This window comes from Hippocampus bargibanti, linkage group LG06 (genome assembly GCF_051943395.1).
Source record: "Hippocampus bargibanti isolate YZ-2025 linkage group LG06, ASM5194339v1, whole genome shotgun sequence".
Taxonomy (NCBI): Eukaryota; Metazoa; Chordata; class Actinopteri; order Syngnathiformes; family Syngnathidae; genus Hippocampus; species Hippocampus bargibanti.
The window spans coordinates 944773-960830 of record NC_142739.1 but is presented as its reverse complement, the minus strand read 5'-3'; the positions used below and the strand labels follow the sequence as shown (position 1 = coordinate 960830).

The following is a 16058-nucleotide window of genomic DNA, read 5'->3' as shown; positions in this document are numbered from 1 at the left end:
TTTCCAACTAAAGTGCCCTCTTTATTTAAACCTTTTTTCTAGATACATCAAGCTAATCCTGAGCACGTCATACAGTTTCTGTTTCCAATTCCCTGACATTTTGTTCTATCCAAATAAGGACTCAGAAATAATGGTCTATATGAACATGGTATGATTGCTGAAAAAACAAATGAGATAGATGGATGTAGAGCTGAACAATTTGACATTCTTCTGACCAAAATTTCAATTGCAGACAACATGATCAGCAAAGCTTCGTTTTTTTTTTTTGTTTTTGTTTGTTTGTTTCTTTGGTTTGTTTTTGTATTTGCAGCGCTCCTGATTGACCTAGAATCGGAAACATCCGCGACAAACTGTAGATGAAAATGCCAAAATTCAATCGAAATACACTGAGAGAAGAATCAGCCAGCACGAAATATCTAGTTTTCACATTTGAATAGATTGCTGCTATTTTATATTTGTGACAGTCTGTCAAAACCGACAAAACCGGGATAGATGGAGGACATTGATTCAATATCAATATATATAGAGATTTTTTTAAATAAGAAAACAGACGCAGAAAGCTCAATTTGGGTAATTTTATTTTGACATACAGTACTTAATCTTTATTGAGAAGTCAGCGCAACTACAAAAAGTCAAATAAACCGGTCCAATTAATTACAATGAAATTAATGCCTTTAAACGTAATGTGCTTCGTCGGACTAAGTCACAATTCAATCCCTTCCTCAAGTCATTCAGCGCTAGATGCTGGTCGAAAATATGTGCACTTCTCTTCTCACTTGCCTTTGCTGTTTGAACAATAATTAAGATTAACTTGTTGAACTACCATAGCCTTTATTGTTATATGCTACTTTTGGAAATACGATGTTCATAAGTCATGTATTTCTTATGGCAAGAAACCAGGATGGCTCTCAAGTTCATTCCAGGCAGTATCCTGGTTAGCTGTCAGCCTGTGATTTGTTTTACTCCCCTGTTGGGGTTATGTTGCTCCCACAGATGAACTCATCACAATCTCCTACTGACTCACAGCTGACCTGGCAAGATCCCCCCTTTTTTCGTTAAGATCAAGAGCCCATACACTGCTGGCTTGATGCTGGGCACAATTCATGATTGCGAGCCTATAGGGCTTTCTCCTGTCACCTTTGCTAATTAATCAATCTTCACTCTAACCATAAAACAACATTGTACTGCTCATTTACAGAATGGAAACCCAGAGGCTGAGGAACTAGTTTACAGCCACTATGTCATCTGTAATGATACCCACGAGACGCTGCGTTTTGGCCAGGTGGACACAGATGAGAATGTGCTCCTGGCAAGCCTCCACAGCCACCAGTATAGCTGGAGATCCCACAAATCTCCCCAGGTAACACAAACACACAAAAGATGGGAATTACCTGACACTCAGAGCTCTGTAAATGTGTTTGCTTTTACACTTCTACAGCATTTGTAATGTTGATTAATTAATGCATGGCCCCTGAAGAAACATGATAAATGTGTTGTTTACATCAAATAGGATTGATACTGTGAAAAACAGGAAACTGGTCATCATGACTTGGTATGTATCACTTGTCTCCAGACAAGGTGTGGGCATTTGACTCAATTTCCTAAAGCAACTATAGTGGAAATGTCTCCCGCCGGAGTTGAGTTTTTTTATCCTGTTTTTACTTTGATGTACAGTATTATGTATATATATATGAATGGAGATGTATTTTCAGTCATTGATGTGGCAGCAATCCACCGCAAAGTCAGGTGACAGTTGCAGTCAACACAACGTCAATCACAATTATAATGAATTAAGATCATAGGTTTATTTTTTGCCAGTGCCAGCCTCAACTAAGATTGATTCTGAGTTCTGGTTTGGGTTTCACCCATGAGTTGACTTCATACAAATGTGAGCTTTCACATCCATTCACCCATCCGACCCTCCGTCCATTTTCTATATCATTCGTTCTCATATGTGTCACGGGTGAGTAGCAGCCTCTCCCAGCTGACAAGAGATGGGAAACGTCATGAATTGCTCTCAACTCAGTCATAGGGCACCCAACTCTTCGCGCTCACATTCGCACCCGAAGACGATTTAAAGTAATCTATTTTTTTTAATATGGAAAACCCACACGGGCAGAAGTAGATTGAGCAAACTGTGTACATGAAGGGCCGAGATGGCTATGAGGCAAACATGCAAACTCGGTCACCTTTTCTCCCAAATTCTCATTCCATTCCATAAGTGATGATTCTCCATTGACCTGTCATTTCATAGTTACTGCGGGTCCGTCTTTTACACTCATAGAGTTGGAACTCTTAACAGGAGGTCTCAAAATGGTGGTTTAACGTTGATCTGTTAATGTGGTACTCTATAGCTTTTGACAAAATAAACTCAAAAAGGTAAGTACCATCCCAAACCGAGCGTAACTGTACTAAGTAGTGCACTGAGTATTTCTTTTGTCCTTCTGCCTGTGCCCACACAGTGTTGGTAAGGAAGATTGATGATATTTAACCCGTTGTGGTTTTGAGGTTGAGTGGAGGGTGGGTTTGGCTGCTCAGTGCATAAACGCGCGGGCTTGTTGAACACATGTACTCTACGGCAAGTGTGAGAAAATCAACTTGGAGTCAAGACTTGCCTCTAATTACTCACAGTAAGTCATGTTGTATTCATCATTTACTTGACTTAAGCTGTGCTCTCACACCATTTCAAGCACCCACTTGGGAGCTTGCAATCTGGCATATTGGCACGGCAAACATGTCTGAAGCGAGTAAAACTTACCTCTGTATCTTCATGATGTCTCTGAAGAAACGTTGTCCAGTGATAAATATTGCGATTCCGAAATGTTTTTGTCATGTTATTCCATTGTGCGTTTGTGATACAGACTTTTAAATATGTGTTCTCAAGATGTGCATGATTTGTGAAAGTAGATAAATAAGTCCATGCAAGTTTGCCAAAACAATCATCTAACTTATTAAGCTTGATGATAAGAGGGTGACCATGTGTCTGCCTTAGGACACACAATTATATTTCAGGGTTACACAAATAATCAAACTGATAAAAGAAAGAGTTATATTTCCTTAATGGCTGCCTGGAGGTTTGTTATTGTTGCTTTTTCAAATCATTTCCCAAAAGTCTTAATTGGTTGCGCTATTTTGCTGCACATCCTTTGCTGTTTCAGAGAGCCTCTAAAACAAGTGAACATGATGAGCCATTAATCACTCCCTCCCTCCCGAAAACTCCTCTGTCAACACCGTGCAGTAACTTGTGAAGTGTAGAACAATGTTACTTTGTTTGACTTGATGTATTCATTTATTTTAGAAGTGAATGATCGTTGCGTACCTCGCCGCCTTCCAACTGCTGAGTCATTTCCCTTTTTCACGAATATCATCGCGACCTGCAAATGCCATTTTAGTTTGGCACCCATTGTGTAATGCTGTTTAGTTGTGCGAGCCTCTTTAAAAACAGCAACACAGATGAGGAAAATCTATTGAAGACACTAAACACTGCGCAGTGTTCATCAAAACTGAAGGCATTTATCATGACATCTCTTCTCTAATCAAAAGGGGCAAGAAGCTAAGACCTGAATATCATCCAAAACGAGAGATGACCAAAAAAACATGGAACGCAAAAATTCATGAAACATATTTAACATTATTTTGAATGCTTTTCTCGATGACCTAAAGCTATATTACAAGCAAAAAAGCAACAAACATGATCATGCGACAGAATGTGCTGAAGAAAAGAAGAAATTTTGAAAATTTGAGGAACATCATTTAACAATTAATGGTGTTAATGACGCAATATTTCTCATACGTCCACCTGTTCTCACCTAATAGATGTACCTGTAAAGAATAATCACAGATGACCATTCCTTGAACCGAGTGGAGCAAATTCGTATGTGCTCGAGTTCATAGGGGTAGCGTATAGTGTTAACGTCTAAAATAGAAGTGAGTAATGTGTCTGACTCAATGCAGTCAAACCAGACAACACTTGCAATGATGTTGACATACCTCTGCATAGCTGTCACTTCTCTCCCGTAGAACGTTCCAGCATATTGTTGTCTCGGTGAAACGCGAATCTTAACTCAGGTCACACTCTCGCTCCGTAATCCTGTGATTTTTTTAAACCCTTTTCTTCTACCAATCATAAGCACAAATTGCATTCAAAAGGACAAATGAGGCAGTCACGTTCTCCAGGTCGGCTGTTCCCCGAACCTAACGTACACCTACACGTGATCAAATCTGTCCTGCAATCTGGAGATTGTCAGTGCTCGAAGTCTAGTTATGCTCGACTGTAAAGCCCCGCATGCCTTCACACCCAAGCAGTTACCAACCAAGGCAATGTATATTTACAGTATACTGTATCATAGAATACGAGCCATCTATTGATTAACAACATCCATTAAAAACTCATCATTGCGTCGTGTTGTACACATTTTATATTTTGAAGCACTTAACATCCATTCCTGTTGTTCTTCAGGACTCTGGCGTGTGGTGTGGATAGTTGAAATATCTGGCTACTCAGTACAGGAAGCAGCCTGGCTGAGTTTAAAAAAAATCCTTGTGGTTCTTGTGGTTCAGCTGGGAGAGGGGTGTAGAAAGGCCCCAGAATTTGGGGTTTTCAAGTGCCTTCAAGGAATTATGAGAATTTAAATACACTCTGATTTACTCTTGCGGCAGTCTTCTATGTTTGACTCTTTGTAGTGATTGCTGTTCCCCAAAATTCGAATAGTTAGAGCGTGAGCAATAGTGATCATCAGTTCATTAATCGTCATACTGACATTATGAACCGTTGGGGGAAATGTTCTGACGTTCTTTGAGTAACATCACAAACAACTCCACTGAAGCTGCTACTTGGCCTAAAAATCAGACTGTGGTAATACTGGGCAGCTCCTGAAGGTTGAACCGTGGACATGATCAGAAATAAACAATTGTGGTCTCTCGGATCTATATGGAGAAAAATGTTTGTTTTTGTATTAAAAAAAAAGTAAGGAAAATTCTGGCACTCCCATGGCTCTAGAAGTTGAACTGGGAAAATGTGAAAAAATAGTTGGTTGCATTCAGTTCGGATACTTCACCATCAATTTGAGAGTTTTTTCCGACTGAATTTATACCCCACTTCAGAATCCAATTCTCAGTGTCTCAAAAGTATTTCGGCCAGTACATCATTTTGTGGAGTCCAAGTACATTAAGTTTCCTCTCCGCAGAAGCCGTCACAGGTCATCACTGGAGCCATCTTCACCTCATTTATTCGTGGTTCTTGTCACATTCATTTCAGTCAAGGAAAAGCAGGGGTTTTCAAACTTTGGGGGGGCAAGGGAGAAACACAAATTAAACATCACCACTAAATGGCATGGTGAAGATGGTATTTATTTTTGGGACTTTTTCATCCTAAATATTCATGACTTGCCAAATAGAAAGTGACAAATGACTTTAAATTGTGCAAAAAAACTGACGTGTGTGGACTCATTTTCTGGCATATAACAAAAACTGGACCTGCACAATACATCAAATAGAATGATGTCATTGCGACGATGGCCCGTTTCAGAAAGATGTGCTTTCATCTGGGTTTTCGTTCTTATCTGACTTTGCCCATTTTTTGCAACCTGAAATGCACATTGCCATTCAATAATTCTGGGGTGGCAAACTCATTTTTGTCATGTGCAACATTGGAGTTACGGTTGCCCTTGGGGGGGTCATTAAGAATTTTGGGAAACCATACATCTATTTAATCACCTAGTTTTAAAATCAGAAGTCATACACAAGACAATTTATATTTTTGTTCACTCTTTCGGATCAGAATCAGAAAGCCTTTAATAGTCCCACAATGGGGAAATTTGCAATCTACAGCAGCATAATTGAAAGGGGTGGGAGCATGAAAAGATAAAAACAAAGTATTCTATGCATAATAGAAGTGTCAGAAAACTGAAATGTATAACTAGCAACTATCATAGCACTTGACATGCTTCATTTGCGTTCACCGGCCACATAAAATGATGTGGCGGGCCAGATCTGGTGCCCAGGCCTTGACTTTAACATCTGTGCAACAACTCAATAATATCAAGGGCCTGGCTACATTTAATTAGCTAACACACGGTTCCCTTACCAGTACATCACAGACAACCGATAGCCCGTGGACAGGTGGAAAAAAATGGAACCATATATTGTAAAGGTGTTGACGTGGCGACAATGTGTCAGCCGCATCTGCCCCATGCACAGATCCACATCACTAATGGCCACGTGTAATTCGACAGCTTGGTGAAGTGAAATTGGTCTTGAGATCACTGCAGGCTTTTTTTTTCTTCTTCACATGGAAGCCAGCGGTCACCATCTCCTCGTCACCAACACTCGTGTTCCAACCTTCATTCTCACGGCAATAAAAACACTCGGCTGCAGTGGCTCTGCTTTACAATGGCACGAGGCGAGCAGAGCTTTAAATTCAACTTGACTCTTAAGACTGCAGGGTTAAACTATATTTCCCCATCTACGTTGCTTGCATGCTTACGATTTGGCACGATAGAAATAAAATGGAACTGAATTGAACGGGCTTATTAGGGAGTTGCGTTTTTAACTAACACGTCCAGGCAATATATTTCAGTAATGATTGTACACCGAGGCATACGCATTTTCCAAACACTCCCTTTGTTCGCCATCCAACCTTTCATAAAAACAATCCCATTTCTTCCATTCCCTGGTGCATGAGCTCAACTTTGTGAAAAGTACAATGAGAACAGTCAGCTTCCTTCATCACCACCCCATTTTTACTGTTTTATCTCAGTAGTGCTAAATCCCTCTCATCACTCTAAATTTTCTCAGCCCGATATTTACTTAGGAGAATTGTTCATCTCTCTCTCTCTCTCTCGCTCTCTGATTTACTGTGCGATTGTACAGTATTATGAGTCCATGGTGTGTATCAAATGATCTATTGTTCTGTCATGGCTCCGAGTATGTATGTATATGTTTATGTGTTGAAGTAATTCAACTCCCTCTGTAGTTTGTCCCACAGGAAGTGCTCTTTTTCTGACATGGGGAATTAATCCAATTATCATGTTGATGAGAGTTGAACTTTGAGAATCTTTTTTTCTCCCCCTTGGTAATTTTTTAAACATGTCAATCTGTTAGCATTTTAAAAATGAAAGGATGAAAATATTTGGTCCTCCCTGCCAAGTCCCTGGCCTTGAATCTACAACAAAGCGCCGTAACTGTGGCTGGGCAGCAAAACCATTTCTGGTCAAACTCCACATGACAAAAGTCCCGTTAATGACTCTGCCGCAACGAGACTCCAGATTTAAGCGATTGAGATCCATCCTCCAACAAGTTCCTCAAATCATATTGGGCCACGATGTCAGCCACAAGATGTATTTTTACGCCACTCATAATTGTTTTTAATCTTCTGAATGATTTTGAAACACTTTTGTTTGAATTGAAATTAGTTTTTGGTGAAGGTGGTACCTGACAGATTAATTAAGCTGCCTGTGGCTCTTTAGTGCCACCCTGTGGCTCCCCGGAGCTTTTTAAAAATATTTCAACATGGAAAAGGTTGGGGGAGGGAAATACAGTGATACCTCGGTTTATGAACGCCTTAGCTAACAAACGTTTCGCCTTATAAATGTTAAATTCACGAGAATACAATCTTGCCATATAAACTATTTTTCAGGAAACACACAGAGCGCCACTATGGCTGCCGGACTAATTTTCGGCGGAAGAACACCAAACCACGCGGCCGAACAGCGCCACACCCGACCTACTTTTCCACACCCCCTTTCTCTAAGTGTCGACGTTCTTTGTCTTCAAGGATTTGTGATCACGAATACTTTTGCTGTTATAGGACCGAAAAAGACCCCACCACAGGCTAGTGTTCAGCCGAAAAGGACACAAAACTAAATTACGGTCGAGCCGAAGAAGAAGAAAATCGAGAAACACGAACGAGGTATGCGTTTGTGTGACTTAGCGTCCCACTACCAGTATGCTAAGTCGAGCATTGCTACGTGTGGCTAAGGGCGTGTTCGTCATCCATTGAAAACAACCATCACAAAGATAAATAAAATGTCTTTTCCTTTCGGCTTTTCCCTTCAAGGGGTCGCCACAGCAAATCAGTGTCCTCAATCTTCAGAGGTTTGATTCGCATGTTTGTTTTGGCCAGGCTTTTACGTCGGATGCCTTTCCTGTCACAACTCTCTGTATTTATCCGGGCTAGGCAACTGGCACAAAGACACTGGCTTACGTCCCCTTGTCGCTACAGAACAAGCAACTCTATGAATTTAAAGATGAAGATGCTCAGTAAAATTCTCCCAAACACAAAATAGTCATTGGAACAGCAACATTCAAAAAAACTAAACTATACTCACCATTTGATGACAATTCTCTGATCTTTCCCTACATTTCGTCACAAAATAATTGCCATTTTCTATTACAGATTACGGCCCCCGAGTACCTTAAAGTACCTTAAAGAGTACTTGAAGAGAAGAGAATTGACATATGTGTATGTGTATCATAATGAACAAAGGTAAATAAAACGACTTTATTATACAGTAAATATAAGGTCTATTTTGTGTAGTTTCAAGGCTTATTTAGGAGAATATTATGTTTTATGGGGACCTGGGAACAGATTATTCTCATTTTAATGGTTTCCTGTGGGAAATTAATGTTTGGAATACACACTTTTTGCCTTACACACACTTTCTGGGAAGCAATTAAGTTCGTAAGCCAAGGTATCACTGTATATTTTTTGTCGTGTGATTTTTGTAGGAGTAAAAATGTGGCACAAACATTTTGTTATAATCTAAAAATATGTAGAATAAATATTAAACTTGGGCGGCCCTCACTGAGGACCTCACAGTACAGAGGTGGTCGGTTCAAACCTTGCTCCAGCTTCCCTGTGTGGATTTTGCATGCTCTCTCTGGGCTTGTGTGGATTTTCTCCGGGTCATCCAGTTTCCTCCCACATTCCAACGGTACACGTCAACAACGATAGTTAACACATCGTAAAAGTGAGTTCCATGCCGCGCTCATCTTAAGGGCCGTTATGGCTGTTGCTCATTATGGCATGCTTGTGTAAATGCACAACGGGTCGATTTTCGGGAGGGTGGTTGATCGAAAAATAGATCTTAGTTCAAAAAGGCAAATGTACCCCCTCTCCCGGAGCCCTAGCCTTGCACGAGATCCTCAGCCAATGATTTGGCAATTAGACTGGACAAAATTCCAAAAGTAAGCCGATAACAAATTAGCTCTGGTTAACATGGTGAGCAGCACTAACTTCTCATGATAGTAGCCGGCTAATTTGCCACTCAAATGGTGCATAATTGTTGGAAAATGTTCTGTATCACACAACTATTCAACTTGACAAGTGTCTTTCAGTGGATCGTGATAAATTATTCTGCAATTAAAATAGGAGTACAGTGAACCCTCGTTCCAAAAATAGCTCGCGATAGGTGAAATCCGCGAAGTACAATGTTATTTAAAAAAAATACAGTAAAGTCTCGTTATATCGATATTCAAGGGAGTCCGAAAAAAATATCGATATAACCGGGACTATCGATATATCCGACCCTGTTTGCATGTAATTTTCTCCGTGCGTGCATAGAAATAGTATCGATATAACCGGGACTATCGATATATCCGATATCGATATAACGAGACTTTACTGTATATATATTTATTTATTTATTTTTACAGTGCAAAACTGTACATACTGCAAAATGAAACAAAAAAAATAAAAACTATTTTTTAATAGTTTAAAGAACGGTGTTGTAAAACAATGTTTTGCTGCTGCGCCTATTTGTCTTGACTCCGCTGCACTGTAGGGTCTTTTTCTACTGAAGGAGTCTTTCTCCAAGAGAAGAACATTGTTATCGGTAGTTTTTTTTTTTTTTTGAGAATAGAGAACAGCTCATGGAGCAGATTGCTCCATGATTGCTCAATGAGCTGTTCAAAGCAAGTGTGTTTGAATTTATTCTGCTTTGTTTGCAGTGTTGTTTCTTTTACTTTGTTTGTTTGCACATTTGCATGTCATTAATAAAAAATAACAAAAAGTTTCTTTTTCCCTGAAAAAAAATCTGTGATGCACTGAAGCCGCAATAATTGAACCGCAAAGTAGCGAGGGATCACTGTACTTTGTATTATTTGTTTTTTCATATTGTTATTATTAATAGGAGTAGTAGTAATAATTGTGTATGTGCATTTGTGTTTGTGCCTGTGAGGTTTGTGTGAAATGAGAAAGCTCCGCACCTATCTCAGTCAAGCACGTACATCTTTTTTTTTCCTGTCAACCATAGCATCACACTGTCTTTTGATGTGTACTGCCGCGCTTGTTTTGTCAAAGGGGACGCCATGGAGAGCAGATGTTTGAGCCCCTATAGTTCCCTTGTGTTACGTAGGGTGAGCCCTGACTGCTGCGGCAGGGACAATGTTGGCTCTCGCTTTTCATTTACTGTCTTTTCCCCTCCTCCTGCCATTCAACATTGTGTTCTCTTCCAGAAAACAATTATCTCAATTCTTTCATGTTCTTGTGAATCTGCTTCTAATTTGTTAGGTGGCTAGGTCAGCTAAGTGATCTCAAAGCCCTTCAATCAGGAAACGCATGCCACTGCTGGTCGTAACATTAATTGCTCAGCATATTAATTGATCATCCATCCAGCCACCATTTTTAGGGTTTTTATGGCAAATTTGAGACCGTGTTCATTTGTTTAGGAAAAAAAAAAACACTTGCCCAGCTCGTTGGATCCTTACAGCCTCCGAGTATTGTCTTTATTACCATTTTATTTGTTTATTTGTGCAATATTTTTTTCCTTTCAAACTGCACCCCAATATTCCTGTACAATAAGTCATTGAAAAATTCATAATGAGCCCAATGATCCAAATCAATCGTAAATTTAGTTTGGAATATTTGCTACAGAACGTCTTCGTCATTCACGACGGTGGCTCCGTCAAATTACCATTTACATTTGTTTCATGTCTTGAACCGGGTGAGTGGCCACATTCCAAAGCTGACTTTGACTGCATCTTGCCTATTCATCGCGAGCCGACATCAAGAGCATGGTCTGACGGCACGTGTTCTCAGGGTGGCAGGTTTAAAAACAAACAAACAAAAAAACATCATAATAATAATAAGAAGAAGAACAATAATAAGAATACAGTGGGGCCTCGGTTTACAAACACCTTTCCTTACGGACTTTTCGGTTTACGAACGTTACATTTATGAAAATTAAACCTTGGCATACACACTATTTTCACGATACACACCCCCCACCACGGCTGGCGGAGTAATCTTCGGCGGAAGAACACAAAAGCACACGACCGAACAGCGTCCCAGCCGGCCTGCCTTTCCACACCCCCTTTCTCTGAGTGCACACGTCGATCGTCTTCAACGATACTTTTACCGTAATGGGACCGAAAAATATCCCACCACTGGTTTTTATTCAGCCGGAGAAGACACAAAACAAAATAACAGTCGAGGAGAAGAAGGAGCTCATTGAGAAACACGAACGAGGTGTGCGTTTGTGGCGTCACATGTGCGCACCACGGCTGTCATGTGAATCTCAGCCACATCTCCCACGCTGTGTGTCACTTCCCTGAGAGTAACTTTCTACGACCATTCTACAAATAAAGAGCCCGGTACCGTCCACCATTGCTACCATCCTTCGCAAAAAGCTTGACACAAAGGCATTATTTAGTCGATGCTTTCACGTGACTAATGACACCGAAATTGTCACATGCGAGTTGACAGCATCATCAACATGAGGAATGATAATGTGATGCCTCAGTTTTGTAAGACCTTACAAGTCAGAAAGCAACAGGTGTCGATTAAGAGCCATCAACGACCATCACAAATGTAAATAAAGTGACTTTATTATACAGTGCAGTGTTTTTCTTTCATTACAATACAATAGCACATTTATTATACATACAATAAGGTATGTTGTGTGTAGTTTTAAGGCTTATTTAGTTGAAAATTGTATTTTATGGAGACCTGGGAACAGATTATTCTCATTTTAATGGTTTCCTATGCACACTTTTCGCCTGACACACTCTGTCTGGGAACCAATTAAGTTCGTAAGCCAAGGTCTCACTGTATCTCCCTCAGTGTCCTGTGGGCATATTACCTTCTGCAGCAATACATTACATACAAAAAACTACTTTCAATACTACTTTTAATAATAATAATAATAATAATACATTAAATTTACAAGCGCCTTTCTGAGCACCTAAGGACACTTTATCGATGAAAAGGTTTCTTCAGCCGTGATCTGTACTTTTTTTGAAGGTGTCGGACGTTTCGCTTCTTATCCAAGATGCTTCTTCAGCGAACGAAAGTCTTACTGGCCCTATATATATATCCCTAATATCCAGACATGGCGGCGCCGGACAATGCTATGATAGGTCCCTACTCTCAGGTTGGGGGAGCAGAGGACCACTCCCTGCGGCCCCACCGATTGTACTTACATTCCTGACTAACGACTGGCCTGAATTCCCCACTCCCTCCGGCATCACCTCATCAGCATTACTAATGTTGCCTAACCTATGTTGCCTAAGCAGGCTATTGTATGAACGATCGAAATTGAACCTCACCCCACCAAACCGGTTTAATGAAGGATTTAGTTGTTTTATGAAAATCACTTCATTTACTCCCCTTTCAAACCATCTATGTTATTTCGCTAAGATTTTAACCTCATTGTCGTCAAATGAGTGGTTGCTAGCTTTTAGGTGCATATGTACTGCCGATTGAGGCAGTACTCTCCCTGCGATGTTGAAGTCTTTTTTGAGAATTTGTTTAGTCTCCCCAATGTACTGCTCTTTACAATTTTCATCCTTACAATGTATTGAATAAACTATTACTTTGTTTTTCATTTGGCAGCCTATCTTTTGGGTGCACTAATTTTTGCCTTAAAGTGTTTATCGGTTTGAAATAAGTAGGAATTTTGTGTTGCCAAAGGACTCTTTGTAGTTTTTCAGAAACTCCTGCTATGTAAGGTACTGCTACTCCTCTCCTTTTTGTATCTTCAGAATTTTTGGTTTCATTCCCTATTCTTTCTTTGTGACATTTGTTAAATGACCACTGAGGGTACCCACAGTTTGTGAGAGCTTACACAGACGTAAGGACACTTTACAATAAAAACAATACATAAAACAATAAAACCATGAATAAAACAATAAATAATAAAATAAAGCAGAATAAACTAGACTCTTCTCGAGAGTCTGAAAAAATATCGATATAACCGGACTATCGATATATCCAATCCTGTGGCATGTAAATTTTCAACTTGCATTCATCGAAATAGTATCGTAATAAGCAGTATTATCGATATAACCAATATCTATATAACGAGACTTTACGATATATATATATATATATAGAGAGAGAGAGAGAGAGAGAGAGAGAGAGAGAGAGAGAGAGAGAGAGAGAGAGAGAGAGAGAGAGAGAGAGAGAGAGAGAGAGAGAGAGAGAGAGAGAGAGAGAGACAGACAGACAGACAGACAGAGAGAGAGAGTGAAAAAAAGAGGAAGAAGAAGTTCATTTTTGTTCTGTTCTTTTGTACATGCTGACACCAATGTGTCTGTGTTTTATGTATGATGTGTGCAAACCAAGGAATTTAGGGACTGTTTATGAGAATACCGCTTATCATTGCTTTAATCCCAATGAAGTAAAATCTGTCCACCTTCACAGGAGTTTTTTTTTAATGAATCATTTCTCTTGAGACATGACATTGGCATGCAAACATGAGACACGACGTAGTTCTAGGACAGCATCTGCTTGTTTGACTGACTCATCTCTTGCCTCACAGAAGTTACCAACAATCCTGAATCTGTCTGTCCCGTGTTATTTTGTGCATATAATTTCCGTAGCAACCACAAAGATCTGTATCATGTGTTACCAATCTTGGGAGGCCGGAGATGTTCCCATTTGGATGTGTGTCAACTTTGGTGTCATCGTTGTGACCTTGCCATATTTGGTTGGAAGAAAAAAAAACATCAAAAGGTTATCATGTGCTAATCATTGAAGTCAATGTGTCAGCACAGATGCATTTATGCATATCAGATAAATAAATTCACCCAGTGGTATAATTTGTAGATCCAAGCCCGTTTATGAATGTGATTTTGCATTAAACACAAATGAATCAGTCCTTCTCATGAATCTGAGATGATGAGCCTATTTTTGTAATTTCCAGCAGTTAGATTTTATGATCATGAAGCATGGCCTGTTTTTAGTTCCAAGAACAACTTGTAGCAGAAAAAAAAACGACTTATAAATGTTTTTCAACCATCCAGCTGAATAGCCACGGTGTTGTGACTTTTATATCAGACACAGGAAGTCACTTGCGTAATTTCTTCGGTGTGTTCACAATTGATAAACCGGATATCCGAAATAACCTGGTGATATTTTATTTTGGACCAATTGCGGTTGGGTTTTGTGTCACTGGCTGGGAATTGAACCTGAAAGCAGCAGCATGGAACACTAGTGTCTCACCTAAACATTTTACCCCTAGCATCACTATTTTCAATGACATATTGTCATATAAATAATTTGAGAACTGTGTATATTTGTCAGTGTGTACGCACTAAAATGTAGTTTTTTTTTCTAACAAATTTATGTAGCATAAATGGACTTTTTTAATTTTTAAAACTTGAATTTTGAAAAACTTAATTTTGGATTTTTTTTAAATGTAGTTGAAAAAAATCATGATGACTCTCATCATTTTCATTATATTCTAAAATTCATTTTTTTAGTCATGTCTAATATTTTTTTCAAAGGGACTGTAATTCTAATCTCCAAAAATGTTGGAATTGTTCAAGTGTTACAAAGCCAGGAAACTTCAGAAAAACATGGCCCTAATTCAGTGTCCAGATGGCAGACAGCAAGAGTTGAGTACACTTGCAGAGTGAACATGCTTTGCGTGATTACATTCAACCATTTTGTTTCATAATCCTCCAAAAGATCATTGCGACACATACATTGTGCTGCGATCCAGTCATGTGCTGGAAGCTAACTGACCATCATTATTTCACCATAATCACAAAATCTCCCCATGGGTTTGTGTGAAAGAGGAATAGTTTGAGATTTGACTTTCTCATTTATTTCTCACTCAATATACAATTTTGGAAACTTAGAATAAACTCGAATAGCGAAGATTAGCTTTTGGCAAATGATTTCACTCAGTAGTTCGCAAGTGCTGGACGAGGCACCGTATTATTCTTTAGGGCTTGAGGTTTGTGACTGAAAGGTTCAGGTTGATGTCGGGGAGATGTTTGTCTGCTTCCTAACTACTGTTGAGGTGCCCTCTCGGAAGGCATCGAACTCAGTCAGATCAGCTCAGAGGCTCAGCCCTTTTTATTGACTCCATGACTGACATATTTCCATGAAAATGTGCAGGAGAGGGCCTAGTGGACCTCAGAATTTGACAAAGGTATGAATTATTTGGAACAGATTGGCATACTACACTCACTACCACACAACAATGATGCTCTCTCTCTCTCTCTCTATCTCTATTTTGGTAGGGTTTTCCTTTTGTTAAAAGTGAATGCAAGGTCTGGCTCAGTTCCTGGGCTAAGAGCCACCACATGTGGCAGTTTGTCTTTTTTTTTCTTTGTGTCGCAGAAGTTGGAGAAGTCAGAGAGAGGCAAAACAGCTTTGTATTTTTCATTCTTCTTGTCTTACGTGTTCAATTGGTATTAGTGATGTTTTCTTGTTTTTCATTGCTCGAGTCAGAGCTGCGATGACTTAGACGTAGTCGCCCGTTTGAAGTTTGAGGAGAGACACTGTTATGACGTTCGTCTCGAAGGTCAAGCTGAGCCACAAGCGTGATAACGTGCGCGCAGAGTAGGGAGGGCCGACGAGGTTAAAGGAGAGAAAAGTGTTGAAATAACAAAACAGTCCTCACACATGGTGTTAAGGCACAGCACAGACTTCCAGTAAGTGCACTACCAAACAATTTGGACCGTAATTGACTTCAGTCCAGTCTTTCTCAACGACTGAAACTAATACTAAGAATGTGAAGCAGGATTTTAAGTTGACTGCAACTTAAAAGGGTTCCCTTTCTTACCAGGCAGCTTAGAAAGCGGCTCAAACTTGAAGGTGCTTTATT

At 39.7% G+C, this 16058-nt stretch overlaps 1 protein-coding gene across 1 annotated transcript in view; it reads left to right on the top strand.

The window, feature by feature from the left end:
• The window catches only part of vps13b (vacuolar protein sorting 13 homolog B), a 378602-nt gene that overhangs the window by 323420 nt on the left and 39124 nt on the right, over nt 1–16058 (top strand). Inside the window, 1 exon segment of the mRNA XM_088999785.1 lies at nt 1199–1360. Within this exon segment, the coding sequence (XP_088855911.1) occupies nt 1199–1360 (162 nt within the window).